General features: G+C 45.9%; 2 protein-coding genes across 2 annotated transcripts; one reads left to right on the top strand and one right to left on the bottom strand.

Moving 5' to 3' along the window:
- The first annotated feature begins 1,011 nt into the window (after nt 1-1,011).
- LOC105274978 (probable ATP-dependent RNA helicase DDX46) lies at nt 1,012-5,098 on the top strand. Its single transcript, XM_011331508.3, has 9 exons — nt 1,012-1,083; nt 1,160-1,215; nt 1,320-1,526; nt 1,685-1,832; nt 1,893-2,204; nt 2,277-2,601; nt 2,685-3,807; nt 3,881-4,412; nt 4,506-5,098. The coding sequence occupies exons 2-9, from the start codon at nt 1,196-1,198 to the stop codon at nt 4,926-4,928; spliced, it is 3,090 nt and encodes a 1,029-aa protein (XP_011329810.1). The 5' UTR covers nt 1,012-1,083; nt 1,160-1,195; the 3' UTR covers nt 4,929-5,098.
- LOC105274979 (reversion-inducing cysteine-rich protein with Kazal motifs) lies at nt 5,039-20,596 on the bottom strand. Its single transcript, XM_011331509.1, has 8 exons — nt 20,255-20,596; nt 12,155-12,207; nt 9,249-9,332; nt 8,931-8,967; nt 8,498-8,845; nt 7,937-8,369; nt 6,447-7,821; nt 5,039-6,322 (listed from the first exon to the last, which is right to left on the bottom strand). The coding sequence occupies exons 1-8, from the start codon at nt 20,340-20,342 to the stop codon at nt 5,939-5,941; spliced, it is 2,802 nt and encodes a 933-aa protein (XP_011329811.1). The 5' UTR covers nt 20,343-20,596; the 3' UTR covers nt 5,039-5,938.
- Between the last annotated feature and the right edge of the window lie 263 nt (nt 20,597-20,859).

The raw sequence follows: 20,859 nt of genomic DNA, 5'->3' as shown, positions 1-20,859 counted from the left end.
ATTAAACTCATCGATTACGCAGAATTTTTCGCGGCGCGATTAAAAACACGCGATTGAGGAAAAAGCGAAATAAAAATTGTTAACAATTGTTTTTTTGCTCACGCGCATTACGAGATTTTTCAATCACTCCAGCATTCCCTTAACTTGAATTTCTTTCTAGCTACATTTTCATACTACTGTCCCCATCTATGTCATAAAATTAGTAACAAAGCTACATAAAAAACTACTACTTGCTTATCATGTGAATAGATATAGTAGTGTTACCCACTGATTCTCTTAGGATAATGCTGGTCTGCGGGATAATTGAAGAACACGATTCACTGTCGGTAACTATATGGCACTTCCTAAACAATTTCAAACATATAATTTAATGGACGGCAAAGTTGCGATTCTTGAAATAATGGAGTATCGTTGAGTGCTATTGAGTGATCGTAGCAACACAAGTATCTTTGCCGGTGCAACTATCTGAACTATGTATCACTACGAACGAAATTTTAGTAAATGTTAAAAGAATGCTCGAAATATCACAAAAAATGTAATTAGAAAACATTGCGTATACAGGGTATATTATAACTCTGTTAATGGCGTATAATTTGGAGTTTTTGACAGTCCTGTACCATTTTGACTCAGCTAAGTCCAAATAATACGCCATTAACCAGCATTAACAGCCATTAACAGAATTATGAGACATTTTGTATACATACATAATAGTGCACGTATTGCATTGCACTTTAATGATAGCACTTATTATTGTACTCACCAAAAGAGATTTTGATCGATGTCGATCGCGATTTTGACGTATAATAACGATGACGCATGGCGTCTGTTACATCATGATAAACATCTGACATGCTGCGAAACGCTTGCGGTGATATTTTCGCAAATCACGCAAAATACTTACTTTTAGGCAGCAACAACCGTGAGAAACGGGTACTCCGAACATGGCGCCGAATACATTACAAAAACTAGCAGGAGTGACGTCACAATCACGTCGGAGCTAGGACCCTAGCTAGGGTCCTAGTCAGCGCCTTCAGCAAGCTTCGCTCCATTGCTACGCTGCACGCTGAGGGAGCGGTTGTTGACGTATGATTCTTACTGCTATCATCAATAATTAGTTACATACATAAATATATACGCAATAATTTAATTAACGTCTTAGGTTTTGACTAATAGCTTAAGAAAACCATATTCAAACATGGTACGAAGCAGCGACAAGTGAGTAAATCATTTATATCTCGCATTTTGAGGTTATACCGACGTCCTTTTCCTATTTCGAAGTTATTATCGATGAAATTATTGTAAACGTTTATTCGTTATAGGGACAGACATCACCGACGAAGATCCAGATCGAGATCGAGATCCAGATCGACCGAACCCGAAAAGAAACGGCGCCGGTCGAGAAGCAGAGACCGAGAAAGGGACAAGGGACGACACAGGGAACGGAGGAGCCGTTCTCGGGACAGAGACAGGGAGAGGGCTGACAGGAGGGACCGTTCCGACAGGGACAGGGATCGCGAGAGAAAACGGTACATTCTTAAAACCGAAAGAATTTCAATATCTTAAACTGAGACAATTGTTTATGCCATTTCTCTCTCACTTTAGTCACAAATATATCCAAGATGCTTTTGATAATGATTGCAACAATGAAATAATTCCTTAACATTGATTGTTCTCGGTATACTAGTGGAGACAGTAAAGAAAAGCGTCTTACAGGCTCAAAGTCTTCACGCTCTGGCAAAGAACGTTCGAACAGGTCTCGGTCACGCGATAGAAAGGATAAAGACAAGGGCGACAGTGAAGAGCTGCCTTTCGATCACACGAAATTAGATAAGGTAAGTCTTCAAAAGTTACGTGAAATGACGGAATGATGTACATTGTTGTTGATTCCATAGGAAGAAGAACAAAAACGGCTAGAATTGGAAATGCAAAAAAGGAGAGAAAGGATAGAAAGATGGCGGGCAGAGAGGAAGAAAAAAGAGCTGGAAGCAACCAAAAAAGACGGTAAGACATCTATTTTGGCAAATCTTCAGCTACCCATGAAAAAGTGGTCCCTTGAGGATGATAGTGACGAAGAGACTCCTGTGGTACAGAATAACACCAAGGAGACAAAGGAGGAAGGTGTAAAGGAAGAAGTTGAGGAAGTAAAGGAGGAAGTGAAAGATGAAGAAGAGGAGATTGATCCGCTTGATGCTTTTATGGCAGAGGCAAGTAGTACTGTAATCGACACGGAAATCGATCATACGATACGTTTATGTCACGTTCATTTAATTCGACAGGTTCAAGAGGAAGTGAGGAAAGTAAATAAGCTTGACAACAAAGCTCCGAAAAGTGCCAACAATGGCACCAATTCTGGAGCGCAGAGTGGTGGCGTGGTCATTGTGACTGGCGTGGCCAAGAAGAAGGTTCAGAAACAAAAGGGAGAATTGATTGAGCAAAATCAAGACGGATTAGAGTATTCCAGCGAAGAAGAGGGCGAGAATCTTCACGAAACCGCAGCTGGTATCGCGAACAAGCAGAAGCGAGAATTGGCTAAGGTCGATCACGCCACGACAGATTATCAGCCATTCCGAAAGTCCTTCTACGTGGAGGTTCCTGAAATCGGTATTCTTCATATTTCTTTGTATGACTCGTTATTTTAAACGTGTTTTATTAATGTTTAATCATCATACGTTGCGTTCTTGCAGCAAGAATGACGCCAGAAGAAGTGGAAGCGTACAAGGAAGAATTAGAGGGTATTCGCGTGAAAGGTAAAGGCTGCCCGAAGCCTATCAAGTCTTGGGCGCAATGCGGCGTTACCAAGAAGGAACTGGAGGTGTTGAAGAAACTCGGTTACGAGAAACCGACACCCATCCAGTGCCAGGCAATCCCGGCTATAATGTCTGGTCGGGATCTTATAGGTATTGCAAAAACAGGTAGTGGAAAAACACTGGCGTTTCTGTTACCAATGTTTCGCCATATTCTCGATCAATCGCCATTAGCCGACGGTGATGGACCTATCGCTTTGATTATGACACCGACCAGAGAGTTGTGCATGCAGATCGGCAGAGATTCAAAGAAATTTACAAAATCGTTAGGGCTTTCACACGTGTGCGTTTATGGCGGGACCGGCATTTCCGAGCAAATAGCCGAACTTAAAAGAGGAGCTGAGATCATCGTGTGCACGCCTGGAAGGATGATCGACATGCTGGCTGCCAACAGCGGACGAGTGACGAATTTGCGTAGAGTGACGTACGTTGTATTGGACGAGGCTGACAGAATGTTTGACATGGGTTTCGAGCCGCAGGTGATGCGCATCATGGAGAACGTGAGGCCGGACAGGCAGACAGTATTGTTCAGCGCAACGTTTCCGAGGCAAATGGAGGCGCTGGCGAGAAGAATACTCACGAGGCCAGTGGAGGTGCAAGTCGGAGGACGTTCCGTTATTTGCAAGGATGTCGAGCAACACGTGGTCGTGCTGGAGGAGGATCAGAAGTTCTACAAGTTGCTGGAGATCCTCGGGCATTACCAGGACAAAGGCTCCGCCATCATATTCGTAGACAAGCAGGAGAATGCAGACACCTTGCTTAAGGATCTTATGAAGGCTTCGTATTCCTGCATGTCCCTTCATGGCGGCATAGATCAATGTGACAGAGATTCAACCATTCTGGACTTCAAAGCTGGTCGTACGAAATTGCTCGTGGCAACGTCCGTGGCCGCCAGAGGTCTGGACGTTAAGCAGTTGGTGTTAGTGGTCAATTATGATTGTCCTAATCACTACGAGGATTACGTGCACCGATGCGGCAGGACTGGCAGGGCTGGAAATAAGGGGTAAGATAACTGTTTGCACCTTGACGATACGAAATATTGTTGACAAGTTAATTGGGTTACTTTCTTGTTTCAGATATGCGTACACTTTCATCACGTCAGAGCAGGAACGTTACGCTGGCGACATTTTACGCGCGCACGAGTTAGCGGGCGTTCCGGTTCCGGAACCCTTGCGTCAGTTATGGGAGGGTTACAAGGCGCGTCAAGCCGCGGACGGGAAGAAAGTGCATACCGGTGGCGGTTTCAGCGGCAAAGGATTCAAGTTTGATGAATCGGAGGCCGCTTTGGCGAACGAGAAGAAGAAATTCCAGAAGGCAGCTTTGGGCTTGCAAGATTCCGACGACGAAGACATAGAAAATGATATCGACCAGCAGATCGAGAGTATGCTGGCACCTAAGCGAACAGTTCGCGAGATAGCCAGACCTACCGCGGCTAGCATCACGGTTCCTGGTCAACCGGTACCTAGTGCTACCGACAAGCTAGAATTGGCCAGAAGATTAGCCTCGAAGATAAACATCGCAAAGAATCTGGGCGCCGAGGCGAAAGGTGCAACTCAGCAAGCTGCGGAAGCCATACTCAAGGGTGCGGGACCTACGAACCTCATTACGGTAAGATTCTCAAAACTTTCGTTTCGAACACTACCACGATAAATAAATATGATAATCGTAAATAATCGATATTTCTTTCATTTCTGCACACAGGCGAAGACAGTGGCGGAACAACTGGCGGCGAAACTGAACACCAAATTGAATTATCAACCACGTGAGGAAGATCTGGTAGAGAGCGACGCGGAAACGGGCGAGCAAACGTTCCGCAAGTACGAGGAGGAGCTTGAGATCAACGACTTCCCGCAACAAGCGAGGTGGCGAGTCACGAGCAAAGAAGCTCTGGCTCAGATCTCGGAATACTCCGAGGCGGGTTTGACCGTGAGAGGAACGTATATCGCACCTGGAAAAACGCCTCCGGAGGGTGAGAGGAAGCTGTACCTGGCGATAGAATCGACGAGCGAATTGGCGGTGAGCAAGGCCAAGGCGGAGGTTTCTAGACTTATCAAGGAGGAACTCATCAAGCTACAGGCATCTGGTGCTCACACTGCGTCACGTGGTCGATACAAAGTTTTGTAAAATGTTTCAATTACATACACATACACACATATTCGGAATGTTACATTACACAAATGTTACATCTTGATATGTATGCATGACAAAAGTTAAAAATTTATTACACATTCACATGATGATATAACGTGTTTGTATTTAACGATACAATAACAAAGTATACTTATAAACACCTATGGGAGTATTATCCGCATCATTGGCACAAACCACTCGCAAGCGATCCAAATTTCTGTAGATTTAAATAAAATGCAGATCCCTTTTCTTCGCTTAACTGTATTTTAAGGAGTTCTGTCTAATTAATTTATTTGTTCGCAACATAAAATAAAATTCGGAACGCTCAGCAGAGTAAAACTTACATTACATGTGCCAGGAAAGTCTTATATTCATTACGCAGTTATGATTTTGATAAAATTTTATGTTATCTTTTTCAGTTCCACTCTAATTATAAAATCCACTCTAATTGATTACAATCCAAGAGAGAATAAGAGGCTTATTGCTTTTACGACGCGCTGTAAAGTTGCACATGCGAACACGCGATATATTATAGATACATAATAAATTTATGAAATCCTTTTATTTACAAATGAAAATGAGCAGTTCTTAATCATGCACGCGGAAAATTCCACGCCTTTGTACATTCCCTCTTTCTCTCTCTCTTCTTCTCGATTATACGTACGCTCTTCTCTTTGGCAGTATTAATTAGTAATTAAAAATACATCCTATATTACTGCATATTATTAAAAGGCACTAGAAGAATCACAGACACGAGACACGCTGTAGACATTCGCCGCTGCGAATGGCATCGCGATTAGGTAAAGAAACGCATTCAGCACCAAAAACGAATGAAAAAAATAAGATCTATCGCTTATAACTGCAACTCGGAACTCGACACTGTACAATAAAAAATATATGGATATCTCAATCGATTAATTGGATTTTTCACGCGTAAATGCTTGAAAATCATACTGGGCAGAATAAGCGATCTATCTTGTTCTCTTCTTTCGATGTAATCGCGTTCAGGATAAAATATTTAGCGCAAAGATGGTAACGACAATGGTTGCGAGCCGAACTCGGATTTTCATGGCACTCGAAACGTAACTGTGAGCCACCTCGGCTCTGGTAAGCGAACCTAGAGGCACTTCCGCCGCGATCCTGGGACTCCTCTCCGAAATTCTGGTGACGAGTTTCTCCGTTTCCGTCACGCAAGCTCGCAGTTGCAGTTTCGACGGTTTCTTGGTAACAGGCTGAACGATGATGAAAATGTCGCGATCGGGCGTCATCATACCGTGAACAGCGCATTGTGCCACTTGCAATTGACGACCCAGAGCGACCAGAAGAGCTTCCAGGGTGACGGAATCCTTGTCGGCTTCCTCGTCCATCATATAATAAATTCTGTCCAACTGCAAATTGAAACAATATGACACTAATTGTAAGAAAAACTGCACAAAGATATTTATTTTCAGTAAATTTTTATCATCAAATTTTGTTGAGAAAAGTCCTGTCTTATTTTTTTTAAAAACTCACCTGTTTCTTCGAGTAAAACAATCTTGCCGCTCCTCCGCAAACAGGACAACAAGCACCCGGGGGTGTAACTCCGATGCAGTATGGCTCCACCAAAGCAGGACACTGCACAGCGTCACTACAACGTGGTTTTGCCTGGTCGCCTATGAGACCGACAGCGACACAAGGTCCTTGGTAGTCCACGACAGTCCTGTCGGCCCAAGCTGTGCATTCATTGGCATATACCTCGCCGTTGATTCCGCACACTGGACCACGAAGACTGCAGCCTCTCAGACAAGGTCCCCTGTAACTTAGGATGGCTCCAGCTCGAATCATCGCACAGACGGAAGGGTACTGACGATTTTCCCGATCACAAACCGGTCCACTAGATTCATCACGTGGATTACAGTCCATCGGCACGCACTCATATTGACGACAAGGCTTGTGTAAGCGCGACAAACAGACCCTGGGCCTGCGGACGCACTTCTCTGCGCTATCGCAGGGGTTGGGTTCGCAGGGATCTCTGCTGGAACAGCTGCCAAACTCCACCTCGGTGGCCGACAACTCGGCGCACTTCGCCAAGCAAGCGGACGCGAAGGTGAAGCCCAATCTGCCGCAAACCGGCACGTAATGTGCCGGACAGTCGCAGGGCAAGGACGGTGCACGCAACTCGCCGCAGCTTCTCTTGGAGCACGTAAATTCGCCCTCGAAGCAGTGGCAGGGGTTGCACTCGAGATAGAAGCTGGCCTTGTGCTGAATAAACCGGTCGTGCACCCAGCAGGATTTGAAATTGAAGCAGTTGAGCGTGCGACACTTCTCCAGACCACGCGTTGTGCATTGACAAATCTTGAGGCAGCCCTGCTGATCAAACCGTGGGATCTGAATCCAGGATCCGACTGGTACCAGCTGCTTCGACATCTCGCCGAGGGAGCACGCCGACACGCAACGATAGATCTTGGCGCCATTTGGTTGGAGCACGCAGAGCTGACCCTGCGGGCAAGGATTCTGCTTGCACGGCGTCGTGATGTCTTCCTCGGGATGGATCACGGCCTCGTCGTCCTGCGGATCGTTCAGGAACGGTCTCAGAGAGACGCAGGGCGCGTCCGGTCTACCTGGGGAGAGTTTAGCGCAGAGCGTAGCCGCAGTGTACGGTCCAGTGATTGCACTCCAGTCGACGCAGCTGGCCATCAGCTCCAGGCAATCCTCGCGGCAGAGTCTTGTCTCGTGGATTCTGTTCTCGCAGGGTCGCAGTTGCAAAAGACAAGCCGCCGCACGCAGGGTCTCTGCTGGACAGGAAGCTGCGGCACGCACAGGCACTCCTAATCCGCGAATGATGCTGCCTCTGGACCAATGGTCGGCCTCCCACTTCGCGGCCTCATCGGCTGCAGTCGTGCACGTTCTATCGAGAAGTTAAGATTTGGTTATGACATAATCGAATCTCTCAAGAAATCTCAATTTGAAATTTAAACAAAGCGCAATCGCTGATGCGACTAGACTTTAATTTAAATCCGTACCTAAACAAGGTAGTGGGTCTATCGTTAAACCGCGCGCAGTAAGACAATCCGGAGCAGCCCATCTCGCAGGAGTCGTCGGCGTCCTCAAGACATCTTCTGAGTTCGCCCTCCAAGCTGGACGAGAGACACTGCGCGTCCAGCTGAACCCAGGCAGACTCCCAATCAGCCTGAAAGGCTCGCCAGCATAAATTCTGGCAGGAGGATCTCGTCGCTTTCGTGCAACATGCAAGTTTGCCCGCATCCAACGGTAAACGCGCGGGTTTCGTCGAGCCTGATTTCAACAAGCAACTCCACATCGGCGACTGAGGCAACACGGGGCTGCACTTTTCCGCAAGGGCGTCCATGATCTCTTGATCGGTGGTTGCGGTATGCAGGATCTTGCGACAGGTGTCCAGGCACGCCGGAGTAGTTGCTTCCTCGCAACAATGCAAATCTGCGCAAACAGAATTTGTTAAATTACGTCGAAAGTAGTTTTTGATTTAACCAAGAATATCTTAAGAAGATATTTTAATGTAAAATTAAGAGGCATATAGAGACGCGATAAATTTATTTTCAACTAACGTTGTTTCGGATCTTCGGCGTGCTTCACCTCAGCTACGCTCTTCAGGCACTTGGGAATTTGATGGAAGCATCCCTTACTGCTGTACAACTTTAAACTGGACTGCTTGTCAGGCTTGTAAAAGAGATCCTTGCAGATGACCCTGCAAGTGTTATTGGAGACGTTGCTGCAGCATCGTTCAGCCTCCTCGCGTTTCTCCAGGCAGAAGAAGAACTCGGGCTCGTCGCTCGGACGACAGGACTCGCTCAGATCGTTTGTAGAACCTGACAGAGCGCAAGTCGTACGACACGAGGGATTTTGTGCGAGACGACAGCATCCTCGACCTATCCAATTCTCGTTCCTCTGTAAATCTACAAGAATTCAAATGACTCGGTATTCAGCGCGGCGATATTGTTGCATATTCGACCGTGACACGGTGCCGTGGGCAATACTTACCATTCAACGTCGAATTCACGCAGGACCAGAAGTCCATCTGAGAAAAAAAGGATTCGTACGTAAGAAAAGACAGTTGTAAGAAAAAAATGATGAAGGACGCGAAGCACCACAATCGTGCGATCGACCGCAAGTCCCGAGATCATTTTTCATAAAGCCATCACTTCGGATGAAAGAGCGTGGATCACATTGCAGACATCCTAGATCGTTTAAGGTGCCCATTGTCAACAGGCTTCCGATCCAGATTCAAGCGGAATGAATGAAACGGGCGGGTGTCGATCGCACGGGGCTAAGTCTTAGAAATGAATTGCGACGACTCACCAGCTCCATGGAGCAGAACTCCAACAGACGCTGAGTGGCATTTTCCCTCGCTTCAACTTCCGCACCCAGCACCACCAAGGATATCTAAAGTTGCGACAGAGTTATTTTCAGGAGGGAACATGGATTGTGTGTGATGTAACTAAAAAATTATTAGCATAATTTAATACAATACATAGCACAAAATAAAATACGTAGCATAGATGAATACTAATTCGGACGTCGTTGCGTAAAATTGCGAGAAGTGTCTCGAGTCGCATAAATGTTACAAATAAAACGTCAATTTCTTTAATATCCGTCTTAGGATCGCGCGCTGAGGACTTCCCAAATTCGAAATGCAGAGTGGTGCATTAACAATCATTAAGAATCAAGGACACGAATGCACGCGAACCCCACGATTTTCTGTTGCCCGTCACTGAATAACAATCGCTCTCGGGGCCAGATATCGACCGTGCGTTTTATCCTCATTCCGGATTCAATCAGTGTCCTCCACGAGGACACACCGGAACCCGCTTGGTATGTCCATCACGGTTGGGAGTTACGACCATCCATCAACGTGTGGTGGGTCCTGACGGGCCTTGGCGATGGGCCGAGTCAAAGGTTACATTCGACCACTGAACATAAATCATTGATCATCTGTTCGTGCTTCTCGAGTGATTGCCGAATTTTTAATTAAATTTTACATTACAGAGAGACTGTAATGTAAAATGTTTTATTATATCTCTCTATTAAATCGCAACAGCTGTGTATTGTAAATTTGCTGAGTGCTTAATCGTAATCCATTTTATGCACGTAATAATTTAGCAATATACCCCCAAGGTATTTCTCTGTCAAGCCAGGCTCTTATAAATGTTAGAGGCGAAAGTGATGGGGAGTTGAGAACACGACGTACGTATTTCCGTCACGGTGTATTCTTGGAGGTATGCGCAGCCGGGCTTCGTCGCCACGGGATGCATTTTTGCGAATTTTTTGCAGTTTTGTAGTCTTACCAGCGAGAGTGATTTTTAACACGACGATAAATTTCTGGTTTTCGCTGAATGCAAAAGAAGTCTCGAGAAATCTCAGGATTTTTATATGATCATTCAAAGAAAGTAACGCGATCGAGAGACAATTTTCATGCCGCTGCTCTATTTTTAATATCATGAATAATATCGGCGCACCAAATATCGTTTGCAAAAATCTGAAATAAACGCCACTTCAAAGCTTATATATTTCTAACCAGATAAATCAACCTCGACGGCTCACGAGCGAAAGTCGAGATCAAAAGATACCGAAATAGAGTCCAGGAGCTTCCATAATTTGCCCCGTGCTCTCATTTGCCGAACTCTCGAGCCGCAAACGACTGCGAGATGTCGGTCAATTAAACTGACAATCAGAAAGTTCTTCGTAATTGTCATAATGTGTTATTGTAAATATCCCCTTTATACTGACAATAGCCTTACCTTGATTGATTTACCTTGACTAACACAATACTATCAAAAGAAAAAGAAGACCGTGAAATTAATGACTTCTTTTGTAACGTGTGCTACGAAAATATTGCTAATTCGAATTAACATCTTCAAGTGAGGAACATCTCTTTCCTGCCTACCTCAGAAATAACTCGTCACATAACTCGATGCTTCCGTCACGATTTCCGGTTATTTTGCTGCTAGATGGTCAAGAAGGAAGCGCTCATCAGTAGTCAAGCAAGACTATCCGGAGAGACGGCTTTCTCGAGTTTTTTTGCACCTCGCACGGCCGTGCCTTACATCTCAAGTGACCAATAACGTTTTAAATGCTAAGACGGGAAACGCTACAGCCACATTTACGGTATCAATAAATTTTTCTACAAGGCTCTATTGACACTTTCACATAATTTTAACAGATGATTCCATTTATCATTTTCACTTTCGGAAATACGAGGTACATTGAGATCATAAGTAAATTCACATTATTTTCTTCCTCTCGGTGGTAAAATATCCATTGTGAATGAGACTGTTTTGTACGTTATTTCGCAATGAGGAACCAACAAAAGGGCACCCAACGTGCGTTCCACCCCTTTGGCTAAACTGCATGGAGACACGGTATCATTGATAACGCACCGTACGTCCACCATGTTCAACGCATCAATTCGTAATATTTGCGTATGAATGAGCTCACGAGACGCCCCGTAGAGGCTCCACGTAAATCTCGCAGCGGGTCCCCGATGTCTCCGATATTATCTCCGAAGAGGAGGCCCCTGCAGTCACCTCTAAAGAAGCTGCAGCGAGACGCGCCCCACGTGGAGAAATCCTCATCGAAGGGAACAAGAAGGTACGCGTCTCGCTTCTTATCTTTTTTCACCTATCCATTTCCTCTTCTCCTATCTCACTTGTCGCGCCCCGTTCCGTTTTATTTTCCGGATCCTAATATATCCGCGGACACGACGTATTTCGTGTCCTTTATCGTCCCAGGGTGGGCCCATGGGTATTTATCAGCCACGCGATATCGCATTCGTCCGACGAACGATTACGCCTTCGAGATTATCTTTTTGAAATTCCCACGGGGCACCATCCTTCGGCGTATAATTAATAGATTGTATTCCACAGCGCGGTTACGACTAATTTCTTCACCGCAGGGAGAGGAGAGGTGTATCTTTATGTCTTTTACTGTCCCATATATTAATTCCGAATTAACAGGCGGTCTCGGATTTCGCGAGTCGTTGTGGACACCTTGCTGTCGACGATTTATCTTGAACACGAAATACGGTAGCGAGAAAAGTGCGCTTTGAGATGAGTAACGAAGAGGTGATTCTAGTAACTTTCACGGTGATGACGCAGCGTGTAAAAATATAATTATATCGCTGCATGACTTTACATCCTTTTGAGATTCCTTAAAGAAAGCATGCACACACAAGAGTGTGGTATACCGTGTTTATTTAAAATGCGTACCTTCGAGCACACATTCCGACAGGATCCAGTAACCAGTGAGCAGCAGGGCATCTCTGCAACAGAAACAGAAAGCGGATATTAGCTTTGTCTTTATGTGCCGAGAACATATGGAAATTATGGTCCAGTGGACGCTTGTATACGCGCAGTCGAGGCTCTTTTCTCGGGTTTTCCATCGACACGAAGCAGACGCGTGTCCTGCATTACGTCAGGACAAGAGGGGACAGAAAGAGAAAGAATCCGTTTTCGAGGGTCCAGATGAAGGCACGTACGACCTGTCAAAACTTTACCGCTCCCTCGAAGGACCTCACATATAGTATTCCAAAGCTGAATCCGATTTACAACCAGAGACCGAATCGTGCATTCTCTATTTAATACGAGACTATTTCTGTTATTTCTTTCTTGAATTTTCTTTTTCCACTCTGTTTTCTTATCGTGTTTTGTACCGTAAGAGAGAAATAATTTTGTATTCGCTGTCGCGATATCTAATTATTAACATCTGCATTATTTAGCTTAAGCTACTTCAGCTACTTGAAGCAACACTTTAACTTCTCCACGAGAAGTAGGGTAAAATAGGTCAGAAGTCGGAACTTTCGCTGCAAACCTTTCCGAACAACGAGTATTCTTTCGCTGGTGGTATTAAATATTAAAGTCTCTACTTGAGCTAGCAACTGCAGCGGCGTGCAATGTCGAGGAATATTCCGTGCGTCCCCTTTCTTCCCAGCGTCTTTAATTATTAAATGACGGAGGGGAATTGTCCGGCGCGTCACACTTGGATCGAAGAATCGAATAAGACATTCCCTTTTACGAGCCTTTTTTCGTACTTAATGATAAACCGCGAAAACGCACGATATTTTCAGGAAACGTGGAGCAATTAATTTTAGTGCCTCGCTTAGACTTATCGCGCACGATATTGGGCCAGCTGCTCTCACAACGCCTCGATTGTGACGTAATTATGTACACACCAGCGGTTATTCCTATTTCTACATTTTTGACGTGAACGGTTATCAACGGCTCCTCCCAGCGTGTCACATTTGACGCGTGAGATCTTTAACGACTTTACGGGGTTAACATGCGGGTTCGATCAAAGTGGCTCGTGTGAAAGGGGCCTTTTGAATGGCGACTGAAATCGTAAGGGCCGCCGAGACAGTGCACGTATGCACTGCGTTACAATGAAGCTAATAGATACCAATAAATATCAATTAGAGGCAAATTGTGTTCCTCGAGAGAAAGAGAGAAGTACGTCTCGGAGTTGACAGTCTTTAAAGAAAACAGTTAAAGATCCTTGATGTGCGCATAAAGAGATATGCTTGAAATATGCGTGAAATTGTCTGTAAACTATGTAAAATATTCTTTTATCAAATTACAGAGTACAGAATCGTTCCCCCACAGTCTTGCATTTTATAACGTTCGTGGAAAAAACTATAATTACTGCCATATTGTCGGGAATGGGGAATATCAGTCGCGACAGGGATCGTTTGCATTCCTGGGAACGGATGGGAGGGTACTCCCGTACTACAGGAACGTTCTCCTATTACAGAATAAATTACAAATGTTTGGCCAGATATCGGTTTCGGTCACCGACACTTGGCACCTATCCGTTTGTCACCGAGTTATTCGCGTTTCCACCAGAAATATACCGGCTGCCGACGAGCGAACTGGTTGGCGGTTTGTGGAAGGGCATTTTCCATGGGACGTAACACCATTGTAAGAACATTGAACAGCAGTTTATCGCCATGACTTTGCGGTCGCACGAGAGAACGATCTTACTTATTATTACGCGAGCGCGTACCATTTCGCTGCTGTAAAAAGGCGAGTCGTTCAAGACTTTAATCGAATTCTCGCCACAAGGAGTCTTGATGTAAATTCCACGTGCGATTCGCGGCGACAAGTGTACGTCGTGCCTTAAAACAGCGCCGTTTTGTGGCTCCTGTTGCGGGCGACACAAAAATAGCCGGCGTCGTTCGCGGCCATCCGGCGTTTACACCGATCTAAACTGCGGAGCCCCCTTCACTTTATCACGTCCATTACGTGCTGAGGAGGAGCCGAAAACGTCCGTGACTTTGATGAAAAATTCATCGGATCGACAAATGGGTTCGATCCGAATCGAGCAACTTGTGAAACGCAGTCACGCACAACGTTCCATCTCGTACTCCGATGATCGCGCATCTGACCGGGGAAGAAAAAGAGACGAGAAAGAGAAATACTTGTTACGGTATGCAAGAACTCCGTCGTGATTATGTAATTAGCAGCAATATTGCGGTAATGATTCCGTAAAAGAAATCGACATCATGACGATGGTATACCGAGGAGTGACGACTAACGTCTGAATTGGACCGCTTAATTTGACTAATTCGAGATTCCACGGAGCGGGACCAGTGGCATTTAAAGACCGTTAATGCGCTTGATGAAGAGGACTCGGTTCTCGCCGTTCCTCAGCATTAGCATAGAACAAAATGGGAGGGCATTCACGACAATGCATAAACGCGCGAATCTTCCCGAGAATGGTCGCGCGTGTTCCGCCTCGTGCGTACTCGTTCGGTAGATTATACGTTGCACGATCATAATGCCGTGCCCCGTGGACGTGCTGTAAATTTAATTCAACGTTCTCCCTCTCTCTTCCACTCTCTCTTTATGTCTTCTGCAGGCGCCACACTGTGCGATACGTCGAATGCGTCTAATATATGACACCCATGCCAATAATGACAGATTCCATCTGCAGTAAATCCCGCGGCGTCTAAATTTATACATCAACGTGTATCTACATATGCGATTTCGCGCAGTACCTCCTGGCGCAGGTCTCCAACCGGAAACCCGCATCAATAAGATAATATTTTTTACATATACCATAATCGCGCTCCGGGGTGTAATAAATTCAAATTGCTGGACGGGGACCACCTTAATCGGTTGCCCGGCCGTCTGCTCGGTTAATTAAAAAAAAAAACGTTAATATCAATAATGCAACGTGACATTTCACTATAATATATTATACATCATTTATGCGTTCATGCCATTAACGTGTCTTCCTGTCCGTTCGAACACTCTTGGCATGTCGCTCCTCGCACGTGTACCACGATGTACCACGCATGCAGCTCGGCGTTCCGCTGCGAATCTTTTTATAATTTTTTTTTCTTCTGCTGGAACGAGACGGGCGCGTTTCTTCAACGAATTTAAACGACCCGGGTGACGTCGATCGACGGGAATGTGTCGTGCGATGTCGGTTTCCTCACGCACTTTGCTGTACATACAGACCCCGGGCATAACTGCATTCGCAGCTGCCTGTTGACGCCCGAAGGCAAGAGACGCGACATCGTCGGCGTCATTGCGCTCGTAAAACCTGCGCGATTCTCCCACGCCCTGGGATAACGAGCCTACCAGCGGATACGTAATACGTAGGTATGATGACCCCGGAAAGCCGGAAAAAGGTCCCGCGAGAGCACGCGCCGCTCCCACAAACCTTTTCCGTTCTAATTCTGATAACCAGACGAACAGTCGAACGAAAAATTCAAGCGAGATGAAACGATCGGGAGAAGCAAAATGTTGGACGCAGAAACAATTTTTAAATGTTTGTAAAACATTGTTAATCTAGTCTGTTACAGAGATGTGGAGTCCCTAAGACCTAGGACATCAAGCGGAAGACTACGTCAGCGATCCGGTTAATAGTCATCAATCATACCGCAATTAAATTCTCCGCGAGTTCTATCTTTCATAATTATCGTTTAATGCTAATACCAACTGCGCAGCATCGTAATTCGTAGATGGCCGCGACAATCCTCGTAAACTGTAATTTCGCGCTATCAATAGGCGAACGAAGCGCGCGGCTCATTCAGAGAAATCGCATATTATTCCTAATTAATACAGTCATCAAGCTCGCGCGCTGCGTCGCGCCGCATTGAGCGAGTTGGTGCTCATTTTACAACGCATCCAAGAGAGAAAGAGAAAGAGAGGGATAGGAAGAAAAAGAGAGAATCTCGAGGGAGACAGAGGCACGGGTGGCGGAGATAAGCAGGAGGGGATCGAGATACGTGTCTCTCGACATGTTTTTATCCGGCGTGAAGCTGTCATGGCGCTTTATGTGTTTATTTCTCTCTCTTCTCCCGTGATACACACAGTAAAGACATGCACATCGACGAGCCAACACATGCGAGATGCACGCTGGAGAATCTCTCTCGGAGGCACCTACCGATTGCAAGTCGTTCTCTCCTTTAACCCCTTTGCTGCTTGTCCTCTTTCTCCCGCGTTCTCTCCATCTCTCCTTTTCTCTCGAGATTTGCTCTGCCCTTTTTTTTGCCCCGGCTAAAGGTTCGCAACAACCGGTCCTCCGGGGAACACCATCGGGTGTCGCCGTAAAGTCCACAAAAAGCTCCCAGTATCTCCCTAATTGCGATCCCCGTCTCTCACATTGTGCGAGGGTGCGTAATCTGACTTTTGAAATCGGATAAGAGTGCGACGGCCGTGGAAGATATACGTCTCTCGTGCTTTTCCATCTCCTCTTACGTATGTATGCTATGTCACCGTTACTAAAGTAATTATTATTTATTAATTTGCGTTGCACCTATCGCGCTGTTCGTCACTTTTCTGGAGCGGAACAGGAGCGTTTTATTAGCAGGACCGTCAAAATCGTCGAAAGGATCACTCGTAAAAAGTCGATCGAGGAGTAACAGACATAAAAACACTCCGCGAGAGATTTAATTATCGATCGACCAAATTAGAGTCGCGTAAATCGCAGGTGTGACGTTAACACGTGTCCCCGAAATTTCCGAACAGGGCCCCGAGTGCGTGCCACCGATTTAATTATCGGTTGGATATGTCAACGCGACAGGGGCACGTGTATTGGCACTAAAGACAAAAATTGAGATCGCCATATAATTTGGACGCGTTGGGATCTCGATACGCCGCGGATACAGCAAGAAAATGATCTCTATAATTATACGTCCAGTAATGAAAACTGAAATAATAACAGTAATTTTAATCCCGCGCGTGTCGCTTGATTAATACTCGCGACACTGATAAGCCGGCTCTGTTCTAATTTCAGAAAATTGCTAGAAGGGGCGACTGATCTCCGCGTGACTTTTCAAAGTATTTCAGATATAATGGCTCATTGAGGAAGAATCCCGTGCCGGACACACGCATTAGGATTACTTGGAAAGCAATCGGCGACGCATAATAATGCATTGACAGTGCGCGAGGGCGGATCAAGGGCGGCGCGATGAACGGATGTTAATGGTAATTAAGAGTTCGATCACGATCGGCGATCAGAGGAGAGCGCGGCTGTATGGTGCATACGTGTACATTATGTATATTACGACTTGCGTAAGTTCCCGCTCCAATTTCCAATCGCGCGGGAGAGACACACGCGCGAAATTACACGCTCGGCTAGAACGCCCGTCAAATTTACGCCCTGGGATCATTATGATCGACACTCTCTCGCCAGTATTAAACGATGCATGTGTGTACGCGTGACAAGCCGCCAATTATCCCGCCGCCTTTTACGCAAACCCAGTGAAACGGTCAGCTCGGCACGGCTTTACGCTCCGTAGGTGATCTGTTTCAAATGGGGATCATTACGATCGGGAATGGGCCGCTTAAATGCTCCTCGCGATCGCCCGTCGACGCGATTAACGCGCCGATGAAAAGTCGTCGCGTGGCGCGGCGCCCGTTTTCCTATCATTTATGCAATTACGCGAGAAACGCGCGAAAATTGCATTTCGCGCGATAACGACGTGACAACTGGTAAATATACCGTCGATAAAGAGAACGGCAAAAGGAGAGAAGAGAGAGAGAGACGGAGAGATGCAGGCGTACTTTATTGACAACGTAGACACATCGAATTGCTGTTCCAAGGCGTTTAATTTCTTTCAATCTCTCTCTATAGCTGCTTTTTCCAACTTTTGAACGCGTAGTGTCGTATATATCATTAGAATAGGATAATTACGTAAGCTTACGGCGGATTTTATAATCAGTCATGCGCGCACGTCGTGTAACTATAAATCAAACGGCGAATTTTGTAACACAGTCGTGCCAGCAAATTACGTATTATGCATTTTCCAGTCGCGTAAATAAATTGCCTTTACATTCCCTAGGCCATCAAGACCGACACGTAACGTGTTAATCATTTGCGACACATGGATACAATTCGCTTTCTATGTAAGTCGCGTGCGTTGGTGATATCTATTACGGCGTTGTTTACGCTTGATATCGCGCTCGTGCGAATGGAAGAATTATGAACGATGAATGGCGGATCTATCGGTGATTTATGGGAATGACGCAATAATTGCAGCAACATTTTCGTATCTGAGACCAGTTGAAGTACAGCCTCGTTGAAATAGGACTCGAAATCTGGGAGGAAATCAAAACGTCGATATACCGTCATTCATGTGTGGAACTTCATGTAATAATCTCTGATTCCATAGAAATCTCGCTATAGACACTGGTCCACCTGGATTCCTGGTTCTTCTACGAATGCAACGTGTTCTCCGCATTGTCTCGCATTGTAAACGCAATTGTGTGGTGCGCGCGTGAAACACAGCATGTTATCACCTTGGGTTTTCATGTGTGGATATACTTATGCGAGAATACGCGCTGCCAATGCCTCCGCTTGTGTGTTTCTCGCTTTTCTCTTATTATACCGTATGCAAGTACGCCTCCGAGTCAGGATGCAAAGAAGAAGAGAGAGAAAGAGGGAGAGACCAAGGACCGTTAGCGACACCTCGTTCACACGCATGCACGTGCACCATGTAAATTTCAGGAAAGATTAAAGGGACCAGAGAGAAAAGTAGAAACGAAGCGAGAGACGGCCGGAGAACGCTGGCGAAAGCGCGAAAACGGAGTACAGATGGCAACTCGATGAAGCAGATCCTCGACGGTGCACGACGCGTGAAAATTTAGGATTATCGGCAGCAAAATACGCAAACGCGCCTAATATCGTTAATATTCATGTTATCTCGCGTCAACTTGCATATTCATTCGTCGATAATTGCGACATTATCTCTCGCATCGCGACAAGTGGAACTGCTTCTTTGATCTCGAGGATACCGAGCAAACTCTGAGGCAGACCGTTCCATTCAATGACAATATCAGAAGGATTGTACAAGGAGAACCTTCATCATTTCTCATGCGAACGAACGAGCCTCCGTTCTCGTAATTCTCGGCACCTAAGTCATTTATATTTAAAGCGGATGTAAATGCAGGCATCGCGACGCGCGAATCGAAGATTGTCTCACGTCACCGCGAGCTCGCCGAAGAAAAATCTATCGGTTATAGCGTTGACCGGAAGAACGTAATGAAAGGCCAGATCACGGAAGGAAACGGAGCTTTTTGCGACACGGCGATCCGTGAGAACTCGAGCACTCCAGATAGCGGGGCACTCGACTGAAATCACGATAAAAAAGCACTCTTTCCTCGAGTGCCTCTCGTTCTTCCGTTTCTCCGCGAGAGCGTTAACGAAGACGAGCGAGGAGAGACATTAAAAATCGTCGTATGACGGCAGGGTGCAGGCGTGAAAAAATTAGCACGACGAAGAAACGAGGAGAGATCGGGGAAGTAGAGGAGACGGAGGAGGACCCACATGTGGCGGGAAGTTGTCGTTGATATCTTCTTGCCGCACGATGACGGACGCTCTCGCGACGGGTTCAATGAATCTGTCCCAGGCTCATATTTTTGCGCGTCGGGCACAAAATACCGTCGCACATGCGACATCGACCGATCTTAAAAATAATCGCGGTTCATCCGGCACGGTGATAAGCATACTCGTGAACTCCTACGCTCTACTAGAACACGCTCCCGCGTTTTCATCGCGAGGGATCGCAGCTGATATTTCTGGCAGGATGACCGTGTCTTTCTTTCATTGATTTTTACGCGGTCGATGACAGCTCCGCGCTCACAAACTGCCTGTGAGGACGATAAAACTTGCTCAGAAATTTAAAAACTTCAGATTTTGTACAGATTTCTCTCAAGTTCACGTTCACTTCGATTTACTTATCTAACTTTATCTAAATCTCTTTGAAATTTAATTTATGTATTTAACACTATAAAAGATATAAATTTTAATTTATTTATCTTTCTACTAATCTCTCGCACGAAATAAAAAATATAATTAATTACCTTGAGCAGCGTCGAGGAAAGGATTCGCGATGACAGGCGCGAGAATCATCGCGGACGCCGTTATCAGCAGCATCATTATGTGACACATTTTTGTGAGTGCCAAGCGCCCTTCTCTTGGATCCCTTCGTAGGGACGCGCGAGTTCATCTCATTTCACTAGCATCCGCACGCGAACACGCGTGTTTCCACGTGGAGGAAATGAGAGAAAGGAAAAGGGAGAAGAGAAGAAAAGAAAAGATATCAGCAGCGTCACGGACTCGCGTGGGGAACTCACATGTCGAGGAGAAACGCGTGGAGCACTCGCACAGAATCGAGGTGTGCACTCGAGCGCAGCTCGCGAGCGACTGAGCTTTTCGTGGCACTTACGAGCTACGAGTGAGCTTTTTACTGACTGAGTGGGTGAGAGGAAGAAACGAGGAGGAGAACCGGAGCCCCCCTCGAGTGCCGGAGGTCGGGACGACGAGGGTAAGAGAGAGAAAGAAAAAGAAAGAGGGACGAAGAAGAATTGCATGTGTGGGTGGGAAGAAACGCTTGGCGCGCGCGGTCGTCACGCGGTGCAATCGCTATTGTGACATCTTCGGGGTACCCACACGTATTTTTCCCCAT

The sequence above is a fragment of the Ooceraea biroi genome, chromosome 1 (assembly GCF_003672135.1).
Source record: "Ooceraea biroi isolate clonal line C1 chromosome 1, Obir_v5.4, whole genome shotgun sequence".
Taxonomy (NCBI): Eukaryota; Metazoa; Arthropoda; class Insecta; order Hymenoptera; family Formicidae; genus Ooceraea; species Ooceraea biroi.
This window is presented reverse-complemented; position numbering and strand designations above follow the sequence as displayed.